The following is a 17194-nucleotide window of genomic DNA, read 5'->3' on the forward strand; positions in this document are numbered from 1 at the left end:
CACAGCCTCAGCAGACCCCGCCCCAGCAGCCGTTTTGTCTTCCTACTGCTGTCTCAGGCAGCTGCTGTCCAGCCTCTATCCCTTGACCTGCTGGCCTGCTCTAGACTGTCAGAATCTGGCTACAGTCTCTGAACCAGGAATGTCTGGAGGTCTCCACAGCCCCATGACAGTGCCTTGGGTGGCTGGCGATGGAATTCTGGGAGAGAGGTTACATTAGAATGGCAGATGGAAAAAAACCAAACTAGCTGGCCCTGGGCAAAAATGCTCAATTGTCCATCCCTCAAGTAGACAGCTGTGTGCCGAGCAGCACCTAGCTGAAGCAAACACCTGGCCAGTAGCAGCTTTTAATAAATCTGCAGCAAACAAGCTTAGCGAAGACTATTTTATTGTGAGGCGCCTGCTCCTAAACCTAGTTTGTGGTGCCTTTCTCAGGCAGGAATCACTTAAGGAAGTAGCCTCCACAGAACTTGCTGGGCTATGACTGGGGAGGGGCTGAGAAGGCCACACCCATGGTGAGCACTAGGAGGGATGGTTTCTCAGGAGCAGGAGCTGCTGAAGGCTGAGCCTAGCAGCTGCTTGGAGCGGTTGTCCTAGGTGTCTGTCTGGAGCTCTTGGCTCTTAAAGTAATGGCGCACAAGTGGAGGGTGAGACTACAGTTCCAGGCCCAGGCTGGTGTTGAAGGGACAAGGCTTCTTCCACTGTCTCTGCTGCCTCCTGGTGGACGGGTGGAGACACAGCTATCTGTACTGCCTTGTTTGACTGCCAGAGGCCCCAAGCCAGGAATGGGAATTAGACCCCCTGGCAAGGAAAACAGGAAGCCAGGCTTTCAGATTTAGGTCCCCCAATCACCAGGATGATGTGTCTTGGAGCCCAGACTTTAGCTAAGCCCTCTGCCCATCTCAGTGTAAGCCTTACCTGATCCACAGGCTCCTCTATGCCGGTGTTTTCATCATCATCCACTTCCTGAGCCCCCGCTGTCTCCTTCCTTGGGTAGGGAGCCTCATACACTCCCTTAACTCCTGATAAGGAGGCAACATTGGCTGAGCCCAGGCTAACCCAGTTCCTTCCCCTGAGCCTCATTCTCCACTGCCTCAGAGGGAAGTTGAAGAGGCCAGCCTTTACCTCCCAGCTGAAACTCCCACCTCTGAAGCCTCATGGCTTTAAGATTTATTTATTAATATGTATGTAGTTCTCTACCTGCAGACCAGAACAGGGCACCAGATCACTTTATAGGTGAATTATCTTTTCCCTTTACTTTTCAGATAAGTCCCTTTCACAGAAGCAAGGGACTGGGCAGAGAGATGGCTCAAATACTAAGGGCTTGCCATGTGAGCCTGCCATGCCACACTCGCTGCTCTAGAGACCCATGTGAAACTGGAAGCTTGACTCTGCAAGGCTGTCCGCTGGCTGCTGCAGGGGCCGTGGCATTCGTGTGCACACACATCCGCCGTGCTCACACACCAATGAATGCAGAAGCAAATAGAAAGCACAAGGGAGATGCGGGTAGAGAGAGGCACCCAACTCCACGGAGGCATCCTTCTGCGGCAGACATGCCCCATCAGCATCAAGGACCAGCCGTCCTCTTACATCAGAGGAAGACTGGTCTGAGTCCCTGCTCTCATAGCACGGGCAAGCATAGGGGTAGGGATGTGGAGGGCCAGCCCCAGGGCCTCCTACCTGGTGCAAACGAGAGAGTAGAGAGCTTGCTCTGTGGCTGAGTGTGTTGCTGGGATCTGGCATAGAAAGGGGATGGCTCCGTGTCCTCAGGTTCCTTTGGAGAGAACTGGGCTGCCTGGGCCTTGTGGCCCTGGGCCTACAGAAGGGACACTGGGTTAGAACCCCACATGTTGATTGTTTTCACCTCTCCTGCTCCCCAACCATGCCTCAGTGTGCCCTGCTGCAGGCTTAGGAGAGGGCATGTCCCCATCCTCAGAGTCTGTATCCTTCCTTCCTGCCTGTGTTCCTGCTGGGCTCACTCTCCAGGAATAGTGCAGTCGATACTGGCATTCAAAGACGCCCAGTGAACCCAGGCTGCTTTCTACTCTTGTGCCCCATGGTCACTGACTCGCCTGGAATAGAGGCCTGGGATGGGACAGTGAGTGGAGGGTCCCTTGGGCCTTGCTATGCCAAGTAGCCAGTTCCAACATCCAACCTAGTAAGGCATTTGGTATGGCATGTGCCACTATGTAACTGTCAGCCTGAATGAGCGGTTTTTTGTTTATGTTTGTGAATGTCAGTTCCTTTCCCGAGAAAGGTGGAAGGAATCACTGCTGCACCGGATTGCTGAGCAGGTGCCTGGGGTAAGGCCAGAGTCCTCACACTCCCCTTCACCCCATGCAAGTGTGCCCACTTGTCACCTACCCCCTGCCTCTGCCTGTGGGATTTATACTTCAGGCCTGGAGGATACCTGCAGTGAAAGGAAGATTTGTAGTGAGTAGAGAAGACAGTTGTAGCTCCCAGGCCAGAGGCACTTCCTCTACTGTGACCTGTGACCCTCCACCTCAAACATACCAGCAGCCCCTGGACAGAGAGGGGCTGGGCACCAGCAGCTCCATATAGGGGAGGGCCTTGAACCCTTCGTCTCCAACAGCCACGTAGTAACGGCCATTCTCCAGAGCAGTCCCTGGGGACAGTGGGAGCCCCTCAAGGGTGCAGAGTCTGGGAGGAGAGGTGATGAGGGCTGATCGGTAAGGAAAAGGCTGTTTCCCACCCAGTAGGTGTGGAGCTCCCTCAGGACCTTCTGACTCTGGTCCTCTGGGCAAGAGTTAGCCTAGGTTCTGCCCTAACTAGAAGGGCTGGGTTAGGGAACCCCTCTCCTAGGGCACAGGAGGAAGTCCCACTGGAGAGAACACACCTTCCCTTTGGCCTTTTTGACAAAAACACTGGGGTTCCTTGGGGGTGCCCACTCTCCCTTGTTCCCATGCTCACGTGTATACAGTCCCACTCTGTAACCTGGCCTTCTCAGTCAGCAGCTTCAATACGGTTTCCCAGTCCTGGGGGGCAGTCTGGGACAGCTTCAGACTAAAGGGGGGGCTTAGTAGGTCCCCATTCCTGAACACACTGAGACAAAGAACAGCCAGGTAAGGGGAAGGACCCCCAAGACTCCCTACATGTGAAAAGGGGGCACAGGAAGCAAGTGGTCCAAGAACCATTTACTGGCTGGGTTTTTTAGTCTTTCCACTTGTATTAGGGCCTCCTGGGGAAAGCCCGCTCCCATTCGCTTGGTCCCATGAGGCACCAATCTATCCCTCAACTCCCTGTTGCTAACACTCACTGGATATAGCACGGGGTGTCTGTTGGCAACCACTGTCCAGAGGCCCCATCACACGGGTGGTGAGACCTGGGAGGCTCCTGAAACCAAGTGAGAAAGTTCAGGACTGTGGTTGGGCCTGGTTGGTTCTAAGAACATGGGGTGAGCAGGCAGGAGCCAGACATGAGCAGGGCATCGAGTGAGCAAGGACTGGTCTGGTCACAGAGCATCTGTATTCCTGTCCCCTGCCCTGTGTTTCACAATTTACTCATTCCTTTTGGGATTAAGTAAAAGGCTGGGACTGTGCAGCAGTTAGTGTCCTGAAGTCCCATGACCCAGGACAGCAACAGGTTCTGGAGTGGGTGTGATGTGATCCCTGAAACCGGCAACTCCTGCGGCATCTGGGAGCCTTTTCACCCACCAAAGTGGAACAGTCCTAGGAGGGATGGGACAAAAGAGGCTGCAGACAGTCTCCCCCATGACGTACTTGTGGTCGGCTCTTCCCACCGGGGTGTTTCCTTCCAGGAGGCAAATAGCTGAAAGAACAGATAGGTGCCAGGTCACCTTACGGAAGTCTGAACCTTGGCCAACCATGATTGTGCCCAGCATAGCCAAGACTCCATCATCACCAGGGCTGGTCTGAGGAGACCATTCTGCAGGTTGACCTTCCCCTGACAACACTGAGAAGGGATGGGTATGGCAGCCCATGCCTTTAATTCTAGCACTCCTTTGGTTAGGTGGTGGTGGCTCACGCCCTTAATCCCAGCTCTTGGAGGCAGGCGGATCATTGAGGCCAGCCTGGTCTACAGAGTCAATTCCAGGACTACACAGAGAAACCCTGTCTCAAAAGAACCCAAACAGCGGGGTGGTGATGGCAAATGCCTTTAATGCTAGCACTTGAGAGGCAGAGTCAGGTGGATCTCTGAGTTTGAGGCCAGCCTGGTTTACAAAGCCAGCCCAGGACATCCAGGTTGACACAGAGAAACTTTGTCTCCCAAAACCAAAACCAAACATTTTTTTTTTTTTTTTTTTTTTTTTTAATTCTAGCACTCCAGAGGCAGTGACAGGTGGATCTGAGTTTGAGGTCAGCCTGATCTACCTAGTGAGATCCAGGCCAGCCAGGGCTGCAAAGTGAGACTGAGATGGGAGGATGGAGTTTCTCAAATAGTCCAGGCTAGCCTCTATTCAAGGGGCAACAGAAGATGACCTTCAGCGTCTGGCGCCCCCACCTCCATGTCCCCATGTTCCTACGCCCAGCCTGGCACCAAAATCTTTCATTTGATCTCCTACCCTCACACCTCCCCCCGACCCCTCCCCCCCAACAATCATTTGTCCATACTTTCTCCCTGCTGTAGCTAAGCATCTCAGCTAGGACCACAGCCCTCTGCGGGATGGTGCCATCTTCCAGTAGCTGCCCAGCTCCTTAAGCATCCCTCCTCACTGGAGCACTGTCCTTTTGATCCAGGAATGTGGATATCTGAATCTGCCTTAGGATCCCTGATTACTGAGAGGCAGGCTATAAATCCGGGAGCCTTTTAGGCAAACCACACTGTTGAAGGCCAAGGGAAAGCCCTAAGCATTTTACTATAGTACAGACATTCTCTCTACTCATAGGATGAGTTTCCGGTTTTTGTTTTTTTTGTTTTGTTTTGTTTTGTTTTTTAAACCAAGACAGGGTTTCTCTCTGGAGCCCTGGCTGGCCTCGAGCTCAGAGATCTGCCTGCCTCTGTCTCCCTAGTGCTGCGATTAAACGTGTAAACCACTATGCCTGGTTTTAAAATAAATTTTAAAAAGGTAACTCCTAGGCTAGACAAACAAAAAACAGAGCAGAAAAACATCCAACTTGTAGAATTGTCCCCACAGGCTGCTCCTGGTTGTGGCGGACACACAACTTTGTCACAGAATGCAATCTGAGTTACAGCTCCACTTAATCTTAGTCACGTAGCCTCAGGCCGCTTTCTCAATGTGTTTCTGCCCTCGGTAGTACAGCCTCTCCCAGGCTTTTGAAAACTTGGCCTGTTGACTTGGAGGTAAGTACCAGACACTCCGCTAACCCCACCGCCCTCCGCAGGCACTTTGGCCTGCCCCCGCGCACTCACTGGAGCTTGTGGAACCGTTCAAAGCCAGCAGCCACATACTGCCCTCCATTCTGTAAGTCGGCCAGGTCTGTGACAGGGCGGCCATCACTAAGGGTGTAGAGGGCACGGACAGCCAGTGGGGCTTGCACAGCTGATGTCACCTCATAAAGGAAAGCCTCCATGGTGGGGTAGCGGCGTTGGGTCACCACCAGCTGGTGGCCTGGGAAGAAGGGGTCCCCATTTCGATATACCAGCACCCTCCTGGCTGCCATAGTATATCCTCACTCACAGACGCAGAGCTGTTGCCAAGCAACTAAGCCAAGGCTGGAAACTGTGCCAAAGTTGGAGTCCTGCCCTCTTAGCCAGGAATGCTTCAAGCACCTTGGAGAGGAACACTTCCTTGCCTGGGGGTCTCAGAGCCACCCTGGATGGGCCTCCCAGGAGCAGAGCAAATATAATCACCCTTTCCTCTGTTTTGCAGAGTTGAGGCTAAACCCTTGCCCTTGTGTGTTTGGCCAGCGCTGGCACTGAGCTCTCTCTCCAGCCAGGCTAGTCACATTACAAAAAGACAACCTTGGGCTCAGTGAGAGGCAACAGCTCTCCACACACATGTCCAGTCTTCTCCAGGGTTTGAGCTCCTTTGAAGACCTGAGACTGAGGACAACCAGCCTGGAGGCTGCTTCCCAAGGAACATGGCTAACTTCCTTGGCCATGGCTGCTAGCTGGCTCTGGAGATGATGCTCCCTGTGAGGGAGGTGAAGCAGATGGCTCACAATCTATCCTGCTCAGAGGCAGGAAATAAAAGCAGACAAGCTCAGAACCCGAGACACTTTTATTCTCCACAATCCTCCCACCCTGCTTATCCCAAGAGAGTGAACTCTGGTTTAAGTCACAAGAGAGGATAAAAGGGAAATGTCCTTCATTTTCTCCTGCTGTAACAGCCCAATCCTGCTGCTTCTCTCAGTCTCAGAGCTACCGATGGCCAGGGGCAAGGACAGGAGATACGGGGGGGGGGGGGGGGGGGGGGGCACCAGGGAGGCAGGACAGGAAGCTGCATCCCTTATCTCCTCACAGCATCCATTCCTTTTGGGAACTCCTCTTCTCCTGGATGCCCAGGTCCTGCCTGATGGTGTTGCTCCTCGCGATCTGCCCCTCCACTCGTCCTCTCTCCAGTGGTCTTCACGTCCACAGCAGAGTACTCTGCTCTGCCCATCCTTCCCGCCTAGGCTCGGTGGACGGTTTATGGCTGGAACTGCTAGCACTGGGAGGTCGGCTCTTAGGTGCTTTAGTCCTTCTGAGAGCCAGGCTACCATGTTCATGCCCTGCCAAAGTCCTATCCTGAATCCTGTGGCCTTCCGAGATACTCAGATCGTGTGGCCTGGCTCTTTGGCAGTCAGCCTCTTTGTAGCTTGGCTCTCTGGAGTATCTGTCCTCAGTATCTGGGTTTTCATAGAGTGTGGCCCTCTGTGTCACAGCCTTTCCAGAGTAAGGACTCCTAGGCTTGGGGTCCCCACGGGTCTGATCCTCTAGGAGTTTCAACTGCTGTAGGCAGGTTCCTTTAAAGGGCTGTTGTGTGTGGTCTAGCCCTTTGGTGACCCTGTCTCCTCCAGCCTGGCTCTCTAATACAGGCAGCTGTGGTCCAGCCTTCTTATAGCAGAGTTCCCTGACCTCAGCCCCAGCAGGGCCTCTGCCTGTACTGGTTATACTGTCTGGGGTTTCCTGGGGCTTCGGTTTGCCCTCCTGGCAGAAGTCATCTGCACGATGTAGCTCTCCCATAGTCCTGTCTCTATAGGATTGAGTCTCCAGAAAGCAGCTTGATTGCAGCCAGGCCTTCTCGCAGGCCTGTCCCTGGGGGTTCAGGCACATGTTAGCAGGCTTGTCTCTGGTCTGGCCTGCTTCCGGGGATCTCAGTGTTTGCTTGAGAATTAGGTACTGTTAAGAAAGAACAGAAGCTTGCTCAGGCATGGCGGAAGGCTCCTCCCCACCCCTGATGTGCTTAGAACGGGCGCTCAGTCAGTGCCTACCTCCTTCCGACTGTTGATGGCCTGTTGTAGCCATAGCAGTTCCATGGCCAAGTGGTTGCGCTGGTCTTGGAGCTCCTGTTGGCTCTGGGACAGCCCTAGATCTGTGACTTCAATGAAGGAGGACAGGAAGGAGAATGCCTTGAAGGGTAGACACTGGGAGCTAGTCTAGCCCTAGATTCTGGCAAACCTTCACTCCCATCGGGCCAAAGGGTAGGAGGGAGAGGTGGGCTGCAACTGCTCCTGCATACCTATTCATGTTTCAGATTGGAGGCTGAGCCCCAGAGGAAGCTGGGAAGTACCTGCATCAGTTGCCATTTTGGAGACCTGGGTATCGCCGGTGTTCCTCTGGCTGGCTTTCCTGCCCTGCTCAGCCCGAAGCCAGGCGCTGTCATCTCTGCAAAGACTTCCTGGTTTTGCGGGGCTCTCTTCTCTCTTCTTCTCTGGGTTTGCTGTGTTCTCTGCTTTCCAGGGGCAATGAGATTTTGCCTTGTGAGAAATCAGAGAGGTCTGAGAATCATGGGGCTACCCCCACCCCCACCCAATGTCTGGAAAACACAGTCTAGTGGGCAAGTGGGTAGAACTAAAGACTGGCGAGTGAGAAAGTGATGCTGCCCTCTCTTTCCAATGCCTACTGAGACTTCCGGCCAAATGAATGGGGCCCAGCCTATCTTTATTCCCAGCACCTGGGGAGGCTGAAACAGAAACATCCATTGAGTTCAAAACCAGCTTGTGCTACGTCTCAAGTTCCAGACAAGCTGGGCTACCAAGTGAGGCGCTGCGCTGTCTCTACAGCGTTTTGGAGCTGGCTGGAGAGATGGCTCGGCATATAAAGGAACGTGCTCGAGGTTCAATTCCCAGCACAGCTGTCTGTAACTCCACTTCCAGAGGGTCTAACGTCCGTTTCTGACCGCCTGGGAGACGCCAGGCACACACATGGAGTACAGACAGCAGGCAATACACCCACACACATAAAATAAATCTTCAAAGACAGGAGCTGCACCATTCCCCAGAACCCTGTACCAGGTTCGCCTTTCCTTTTCCTCTGGGGTGTGGACTACCTCTGGGAGAAAGACGGGCTTGGGAATGCAGCCCGCAGTCCAATGAAGCGTGCCGAGGTCACCCTCGATCTCCCGTACAATGGCCTCATACTCAGCTCGAAGGTTCTGAAATTGACGTCGAACCAAGAAGCCCCGGATGCCGGCCTAATGTGGAGAACAAGCAGGAGAGATGCCTCTTAACATTTTTAGAAAAAGGCTATCTTGGCAAGCACGTTCGACTTTGTGGTTGTTAGCAGCTGGAGAAGCAAGTCCAGGGCCTTCCACTTGCTAGGTAAGCGCTCAACCTCTGAGCTACATCACTAGCTCAAAAGGGAGATCTCTGATGTTTCTGGAGAGGTCATTCCGGGGGATGCCGGGGAGTACACGGTCATGGGGAAGGTTTAGGCAACTCTGCTTAGGGGCTCTGGCGTGTGAAGAGAGATGCTGAGCTGGACCCTCGTTCTCTATTCTAGCTCTTCCCTAAGCACTCTCCAGCTCGGCATTCTTCAGGGTAGTGCATGTAAGGGACATTTTGTGACAGCTGCACCTCGCCAGAAGGTCCCGGTCCCTGACCCAAATCCACTCGGAGCTCCATCCCGACCTGCAATAAAGACACCTTCCGAAGGAAGAGGTCGGGCTCCATCTCATCGCCAACTGCCCGGTGCTGTGCGTCGTCCGAATGCGTGCGCTTGCGCGGTGAATCTTTAGGCCGCGCCGCTCTAGGGCAAGCGCAAGCTCAGAGCTCCGCCCGCCGTTTCCGGGGTCACGTGCCAGGCTTCTCACGCTGACCCGCCCACACATCCGGGTCCGACCGAGGCCTTCCCCCCCCACCCCCCCAGCCCGTACATGGCGCAGTGAGAGCAAGAACACTGAAGAGTTGCTTTTCAGTTTGTTTTAATTCCAAGAAGTGCCCCCGACCCCATAGCACCTGGGGGGCTGCGGAATACCCCAATCCGTAAAAAGTCACAGTTTGAAGGGAAGAAAAGAAGCAGACTAGGCGACACCTACGCCGCTGGCTGCTCCTCAGGCTCGGCATTCTCTGCCAGGTGCAGTTTCTGTCTGTGCCAGTTAAGGACTGTGACACATTGGACCCCAGCGTTTCCACCTGCCTTCCCATCCATCCTACACGTGTGTGTGTGTGTGTGTGTGTGTGTGTGTGTGTGTGTGTGTGTGTCTGTGTCCGTCCACTGTCTCCACACCAGGCCATAGTCTAAGTAAGGATCATTGTTAAAAGCGTGGTGACACATGCCAGCACTCAGGAGGTAGAGGCAGATGGATCTCTGTGAGTTCGAGGCCAACATGGTCTATAGAGCTAGTTTCAGGACAGCCAGGACTAAAAGCTGAAAGGGTAGGAGACTATCAGACAAGTCTTGCTAGGTACTGGTGTCAGCTTCAAACGATTTTTACTCATGCCACAGCTTACACAGTGCGACTCTATCTCAAAACAAACTAAAAAATGATATTTTAGCAGTGTGTGAGCCACGGTCCCTATGTGCATTTTTTTTTCTCTCCTCCACCCGCCCCGTTTTGGTTTTAGCTTCTGTTGTTTTAGATCCTGGCTGTCCTAGAACTCACTATGTAAATCTGGGCTGCCCCAAGCACAAGACATCCACTTGCTTGCCTCTGCCTCCTGAGTGCTGGGCTAAAGTTCGCGCCACCACACCTGATGCGCTTTTTGTCTTAGAATTCAGGGAAATTCTACATTCCTCTTCTCAAGTGGGGGCAGGCTGTGGCTAACTCTGCGTCAAGGCAGGACTGCAGGCGGTAGGAATTTTTATTATATGTGGCCACCTAAAGGAAGGCAGGAAGAAAGAAACTGATTTACCACCCTTCATTTCTTTCTTTCTTTCTTTCTTTTTTTTTTTTTTTGGTTTCTTTTTTTTGTTTTTGTTTTTCAAGACAGGGTTTCTCTGTGTAGCCTTGGCTGTCCTAAACTCGCTTTGTAGACCAGGTTGGCCTGGAACCCACAGTGCTCTGCTGCCTCTGCCTCTGGAGTGCTGGGATTAAAGGCGTGCGCCACCACGCCCGGCACCCAGCCCTCATTTCTTCCTCACCTGAGAGACTCCCGGGACCCCATCAAGTCCCTTGAAAAGGATACATGGAATTGCTAAGATCTTCTAGCTGTCGATAGAGGGAAAAGGAGGTTCTTGTCAGGGCACCCAAAACAAACCTGGGTGCTCTGGGAAAAGCCCCACTAGTCCATTGGAGCTTGAGTGGCTCACAGCTCTTGGGTTCATGCACCCCCTTTCACTGGGGATTTGGGAGCCTGCGCCCTCTCCCCACAAGGTGTCCCCCGGATCTAAGACAGACAGCTTTATGACTTACATTGCTGAGCAGCTGGTCCAGGTTGCGGTCAGCCATTGTCTTCTTCTGCTCCTCAGGCAAGCCCTCTGCGACGCCGTCTTCTTCCTCCTCCTCATCCTCCTCTTCCCCGCACACATCCAGGCTGAAGTGCAGTCTGGCCAACTTCTCCTGCATCTCCCGCACGTGCTCCAGCTGCTCGAAGGAGCATTCCTTCCCTGGACACCGCCTGAGTTTAGGAGCCAGCCTGGGACCCTAGCCCCAGCATGCCGCCGCCGGCTGGCAGACCGGGACCCCAAAGCCCCACCCACAGAAGTACCCTGTCCCTGGACTTACCAAAGGCTTGCAGGCGGCCTGAGTGAAAGTCATTGAGCAGGTTCAGCAGTCCCCCCTCCATCTCATAGACGTCGGTCACCTCGGTCAGGAAGGAGTGCTGGAGGGGTGTGCCTGCGGAGCCGCCCCCACCTCCAGCCAGAATCGGTCGGCATTTCTCCTTGCCCGCTCTGGGTAAAGTGGAACATGCCCGTGGTCATGAGCGTGGGGACCTGCCAGGCACACCTGGATCTCTTGTGCCACCTCTCTCTGCACTACCCTCCGCCCACTCACCAACACAAATGGATGTCTGTCCTCAGCTCCTGCCCTGAGCGGTGGGATGGGTAGAGGGCAAAGAGGGAATGGACAGGAAGAAAGAAAGAGGACACAAATGCTGCCTGCGGCTAGAGCTACCGCTGCAAAGAGACTCCCTGTGGCCCCTAAGGGTCTGGATAGGTCGCTGGGCTCGGCCTTTGGAGCGTCCCCCTTTACTGTGAGGCACCTCCTGCCCCACATCTTCCACTCTGGTTCCAGCGGCTCCCTGCAGGTGTGGCTCTGGCTACAGCAGAGTACCACATTCCATGTGAGTAACACTGAACACTGGCCAGAGGGGCCTCCCTTCCCCCGCCAACTGCACTTCCTACCACCCTCCGACAGCCCTGAGCTTCAGATAGATACAGCCTATACGGCCATGCTGGTACGCGCTTGCGCTTGCCAGGCAGATGGTATGGAGTCCCACAGGGGACACTGGTTTTACTTAGAACACTAGGGAAAAGGACACATTGTATTTATGGCAACAAATATGGACATAGGGTAGGATCCAAATGATTTTTTTGTTTTGTCATTTTGAGACAGGGTCTAACTGTGCAGCTTTGGCTGGCCTGGAACTCACTGTGTAGACCAAGCTGGCCTCATAGAGAGCTACTGACCTCTGCCACCCAATGCTAGGATTAAAGGCATTTGCCATAGTACCTGGCCACCACATTTTTTCTTGGTTTTTCCAGCATGGGGTTTCTCTGTGTAGACCAAGCTGGGCTTAAACTCAGAGATCTACTTGCCTCTGCCTCCCTGAGTGCTGGGATTACAGGTGTGCACCACCATGCCTGGTACCACCAAAATTAAGAACATTGATTTCCCTCCCCCCCTAGGCAGGGTCTCTTGTAGACCAGGCTAATTCAAACTCTCTTTGTAGCTCATGATCCTTGAACTCCTGATCCTGCCTTCGCCACCCAGGTGCTGGGATTATAGCCCTGCACTGCCACTGCCAGACAGATTTCCATTATTTAAAAAGAAACCCCCCCCCAGGAGGAGAGAAGGTAAATGGGTTAGGAAGGTAGCTCAGTGGTGGGGCACTTGCTGAGCTCGCCCTCTGTCTTGAGTTCAATCCCCCAGCGTCACTAAAGTGAACCAAAACAGAGGAACCAAGCCACTCACTAGGTGTTTGCTCCCTACTCTTCTGGAGCCTTTCAGTCAGTATCTTTGCTCTTATGGCATGCAAAGTTTTCAGCCTTGAAAACCCTTCCCTTGAGCCGGGGGCGGTGGTGGCGCACGCCTTTAATCCCAGCACTTGGGAGGCAGAGGCAGGAGGAGCTCTGTGAGTTCGAGGCCGGCCTGGTCTACAGAGAGAGTTCTAGGACAGTCAGAGTTGTCTGACTGTTGACAAACCCTGTCTCGAAAAACGGAAGGAAAAAAGAAAGAGAGAGAAAAGAAAAACTCTCCTTCTTCAGTGTCCAGTAGCCTCCTCTCTCACATTCACTCACGTTCTTCTCTGTGAGGGTCCAGTGATCCCCCTGGCACTTCCCCCCCCCCCCCCCCCCCCCCCGTGCACTTAAGATCTCCATCACTGCTTCCATCACTATTGAACGTTGAGCCAGCACGGGGAAGGCATCAATTCACTGCTTAGCGGCTAATGTCGGAAGGCTTTCCTTTTCACAGTGCTCAACCCGTGGGTCGGGGGGGGGGGGGGTCTCTGTTTTTGCCAAGCACCCCTTCCCTTCCGTACTCACCTTTTGAACTTGGCTCGTTGCTTGGGTGACGGCAGATGAGGGAGTCCCAGGGCCAGGGAACCACTGTGACTGGTGGGCACAGGGACTCTACGTAGTGTGCCTGGGGCCTGTGCTGGTTGGGTCAGGCAGGGCTTAGGGCTCCGTTTCTTCTTTTTGTCATCCATTGGGTGCTTGTTGGACCTCAGGCCTGGGAAGGAAAATAGTGAGGAGGTGAAAATCATCCCTTCATTCAGCAACCCCCTGAGGACTGACAAGAAGGGTCTTCAAATTTGTCCTTTGTCCAACAGTCAGGGGCTCTGTCCCCCCCTTGTCTGTACAGGGCCAGGTGCCAGCCTGCTGCTGGACTGTGGCTATGCATCTGAAGGACCTTCCCAGGCCACCGAAAGCCCCGTTGTTCCTGAGAGCCCCATGGGCCTGCCCGAGGGGCCTGGAGTGTACCCTGGTCATCTTCTTTTCCTGTTGCTGCAGCCCAGAATCTAGGGCTGGAGAGGACAATGCTCAGAGACAGGGTAGATGTGACTAAGGGAGCCAGCTGAGGATCAGCAGTGTCTTAACTTAGCCCCACTCTGTATGTGGTAGATACTGACACTGCAGGAGACGCAAACGGAGTAAGGTAGGGGCGCCTGGAAATGCCCTAGTGTCAAGCTGCCAACCATATCGGCCAGGAATGGCAGACTCATCACTTACATTACTGGCATCTCTCTACCACTTCGCTTCAACTACACAGTGCCAGGGATGCCTAGAAACTCCACGGAACAGCTTCTCCCCCCCCCACCCCCCACCCCCGTTAGAAAATCTCTAGGGTTAGACCTCCAACAATGTCTGTAGCTGTGGCTAGCACTGCTTAGCATGACTTCCGAGCAGAGCAGCCCCACCTCCCAGGCTTGTCCTCTCCAGGGGGCGGGGGTCCGAACTGTTGTTAACTGGCTTGTGCACTTCACTTCTGAGATGTGGAGGGTGGAGTAAGCATTTAAGCCAGCATGTGACAGCTGGGTGGCATCAGTGGGGCTGGGGTGGAGAAGGGAGCAGACTTCAGTCTCTCCATGCAGCAAGTGACCCGCTATGTGACCTAATGGAAGCGGCAGCTAGAGCTGCTGTCTGTGCTCAGCCCGGGAAGCTGTATCCATCAAAGGAATCGCTCAGTTCTCAATTCTGGCGTCAAAGAAGAGCATCAGGTGGGCTACCCTGCCCCTTCCTTGGTCATCCCTTCCCACATCCCTTGGGGAGCTACTGACCTGGATGTTTGGGGTCTGGAGTGTGGAATGGTGCTCCTTTGCAATCTCCCTCCGCCCCGCTTTCTCTCTCCTCCTGGGAACTAGAGCTGGTGGGAGCTAAGCTGATTTGCATTTAAAGAGAAAGTAGCACTGTTTGGGTTCACAGGAAACTGACGGGAGGAGACTCCTCCGTTGACTAAACAGATCCTCTTACCCTACCTCCCACAGGAATAAGGGAACTCTGTTAGTTGTGGGATAGGGATTTAAGAATGCTTTCCTTTTCTTGTTACGTTTGCAGGGAATCCCTTACAAAATGGTGGTGGCTTTGTGTGCAGGAGTGGGTGAGGGGAATAAATGAATGTGTGGGTATAGGCAAAAAAGTACGTAAGAAAAATAAACAACAGCCACCAAAAGAGAGAAGACAGCCATGTACACCCCAGTGCCCTGTTATGCCTTTTATGTACATTTAATCCTTATAATCTTGAGATATAATTGTTATCCCAATTTTACGGGAAGTAACCAATTTTCACTCATTACTGAGAAATGTCATTGTTCCGTCACATCCAGACACTCCAAGGCTGTAGGCGCTGATGAACTGGCAGGACCTCTTCCCACTGCCTACATAGGGAGAACCAGAGCAAACAGGAGCCCTGGCGACCTGGCAGGAAAAGGGACTTGTACCCAGAACTGTTGGTTGTAGAGCTGGCCAGGAAGGAGGTCTGATCAATGAGGCAGCTATTTAAAGACCTGGCAGAGGCTCCGGCTCAGTTCTCCAGAGCAGCAGCTGATGCCACCGGAGAGGAGGGAACCCTTAGCCTGGCTCCTCAGCGGCTCAAATTAAGACCTAGGAAACAACCATCTTCCTCCCCCCTCCAGCAACAGCAGGCTTCCCTGACCTGGGCCCCTGGCTGTTGGGTACCCAGAAGTGGTCTTTCTTTGGATGCCAACATAGAAATATTTCCCAGGTGCCTTTTAACACCCAGACAGCTCTAGAGAGCGGTATTAATTCAAAACTTCTGAACAGCTGAGGGCCAGCGGGAGGGGAGGACAACGGGGCTGTTCCTTTCTTCTTCTCACAGTGGCAGAAGGCACAGAAGCACCTCTGGGGCTCCTACCTTCAGCTACCTCCCTGAGGAGCCAGGAGCATTTGCAGAGCCTGCTGCATCTGGAAGCTCCTGAGTTGAAGCAGGAAATGAATCCTCTCCCACCCTCCTGGAAGATCTTTGGAATCCATGTGGTGTGCAGCATGCATGGAATATTATTAGTCTATTGCCTCTGGCTAGAAGGGGCCAAGGCAAGGCACTCCTGGGTCAGTGAGCTAGCATTGCTCCTGTAAGGCTGAGCATTCATACCTTTTCTGCCTAACCAACCCAAAGAGAATGGGTGCTGGGTGATGCCGCTGGTAGGTTCCCACCTACAGGAAAGCAGCTGAATTAAGGAACCAAATCATCCCCGCATAGTTCCTTGAGGAAGGCCAATGGCGGACCCCAGTGTCTTATTCTGTTCTCAGCTCTGTTTGAACACCATCAATGGGTCTTTCTTGCAGACTCCTAGGATGACACCTAAGCTCTAGGCATAAACCTCGTCTGTTCCCTTACCCTTCTCAGCACCTTGCACTGAGATAAGGTTCCATTAGCCCTCGCCAGGCTGGAACTTGATGTGTAGACCAAGCCGGCCCTGACCCGCCTGTCTTTGGGATTAAAGGCATGTTCTACCATGCCATGGTCAACTAGATATGAAACAGGCCTTTTCTGCCTGTCCTTTTCAGAACCACTCCTGCTTTAAAAGTACCCCCCCCCTTCACTAGTCACTTAAAAAAAAATTATACGTAGCTGGGCGTGGTGGCACAGGGATGTAATCTCAGCACTTGGGAGGCAGAGGCAGGCGGATCTCTGTGAGTTCGAGGCCAGCCTGGTCTACAAAATGAGTCCAGGACAGCCAAGGTTACACAGAGAGACCTTGTCTAAAACAAAACAAAACAAATTATACATACTTACTATATGCACACCTGTGTCTTAGGGAGAGCAAATGACAAATTGAAGGATTGACTTCTTCCCACCCTGTGTTAGGGACAGACTCACTTCATCTACTGGCAGCCGCCCCTCCACTGCATTCCCACCCTATTTTCTGTGAGACAAGGGCTCACTATAGCACCCTTGCTAGGCTGGACCACATGTGTAGACACTGACGGCCTCAGATAGAGATCTTCCTACCTTTCCCTGTAGAGTGCTGCGACTAAGGGAATGCCCCACCATGTCTAGAGGCCCCGAACCCCCTATCCTCTGAGCTAGGGTTTCAGTTTATAACCCTAGTTGATGTAGCCTTCAACTCAAGAGGAACCCTGCCTCAGCCTTTCAGTGCTGGGATTACAGGTGTGCACCACACATTATTGAAAAGTTAAAAATCCTATTAAAGTCCTTTGATGTCCTATGCCGAGCGCAAACACAGCATAAGCAAACCGTGAGGGTCCTGAACTTGTGGCTGCCAGTAGAAGCAGGGCAGCCTGGAAGATGCAGGATGCCAGGACACTGTCATGGCCACTTTGCAGACCTAGACAAGTCTATTACAATGGAGGAGACAAGATGGATCCAGAAACATCAAATGCTCATTAACAGATACAAGTAAGGCAATAGACTATTTAATGCGGTGTAAAATACATCAATATCAAGTCCCTGGCTGTTGTGAATACCAAAAGTAGACTGGGAAGGGGAGAAAGAGGAAAAGAAAAAAAGAAAAAAGCTGTCAGCACAACCTCCAGCAAGTGTGGGTGGCAAAGGAAAGTTATTATGGGGACAGAGGTGGCCTTCCTATCCCACCCGTCAGGAGGAGTAGCCAGATATCCATCAAGCCTCCAAGTGGGAGGGCTGGAGCAACTCTCAGGCAGCCTCAGCCTTCCTGCAGATGCCTGGGCAGCTCCACTGGCCTCTGGGACAGCCCTGACTAGGAACACCATGATGGGTATTACACGGTTA

General features: G+C 53.1%; 3 protein-coding genes across 3 annotated transcripts; all 3 read right to left on the minus strand.

Moving 5' to 3' along the window:
- Positions 1-789: 789 nt before the first annotated feature.
- Positions 790-5691, minus strand: Dcdc2b (doublecortin domain containing 2B). Its single transcript, XM_051172074.1, has 9 exons — positions 5350-5691; positions 3738-3786; positions 3275-3351; positions 2929-3060; positions 2512-2658; positions 2362-2407; positions 1678-1813; positions 916-1019; positions 790-798 (listed from the first exon to the last, which is right to left on the minus strand). Exons 1-9 carry the CDS (start codon positions 5598-5600, stop codon positions 790-792), a joined length of 951 nt encoding a protein of 316 aa, XP_051028031.1. The 5' UTR covers positions 5601-5691.
- An 816-nt stretch (positions 5692-6507) lies between these two features.
- Iqcc (IQ motif containing C) lies at positions 6508-9113 on the minus strand. The gene is made up of 5 exons (XM_051172075.1): positions 8991-9113; positions 8411-8554; positions 7652-7838; positions 7353-7453; positions 6508-7260 (listed from the first exon to the last, which is right to left on the minus strand). The coding sequence occupies exons 1-5, from the start codon at positions 9030-9032 to the stop codon at positions 6508-6510; spliced, it is 1227 nt and encodes a 408-aa protein (XP_051028032.1). The 5' UTR covers positions 9033-9113.
- Positions 9114-9393: 280 nt separating this feature from the next.
- On the minus strand, positions 9394-14405 carry Ccdc28b (coiled-coil domain containing 28B). The gene is made up of 6 exons (XM_051171865.1): positions 14244-14405; positions 13009-13195; positions 11027-11193; positions 10715-10908; positions 10488-10510; positions 9394-9448 (listed from the first exon to the last, which is right to left on the minus strand). The coding sequence occupies exons 1-6, from the start codon at positions 14353-14355 to the stop codon at positions 9394-9396; spliced, it is 738 nt and encodes a 245-aa protein (XP_051027822.1). The 5' UTR covers positions 14356-14405.
- Positions 14406-17194: the final 2789 nt, after the last annotated feature.

Source organism: Acomys russatus, chromosome 29, assembly GCF_903995435.1.
Source record: "Acomys russatus chromosome 29, mAcoRus1.1, whole genome shotgun sequence".
Classification (NCBI taxonomy): Eukaryota; Metazoa; Chordata; class Mammalia; order Rodentia; family Muridae; genus Acomys; species Acomys russatus.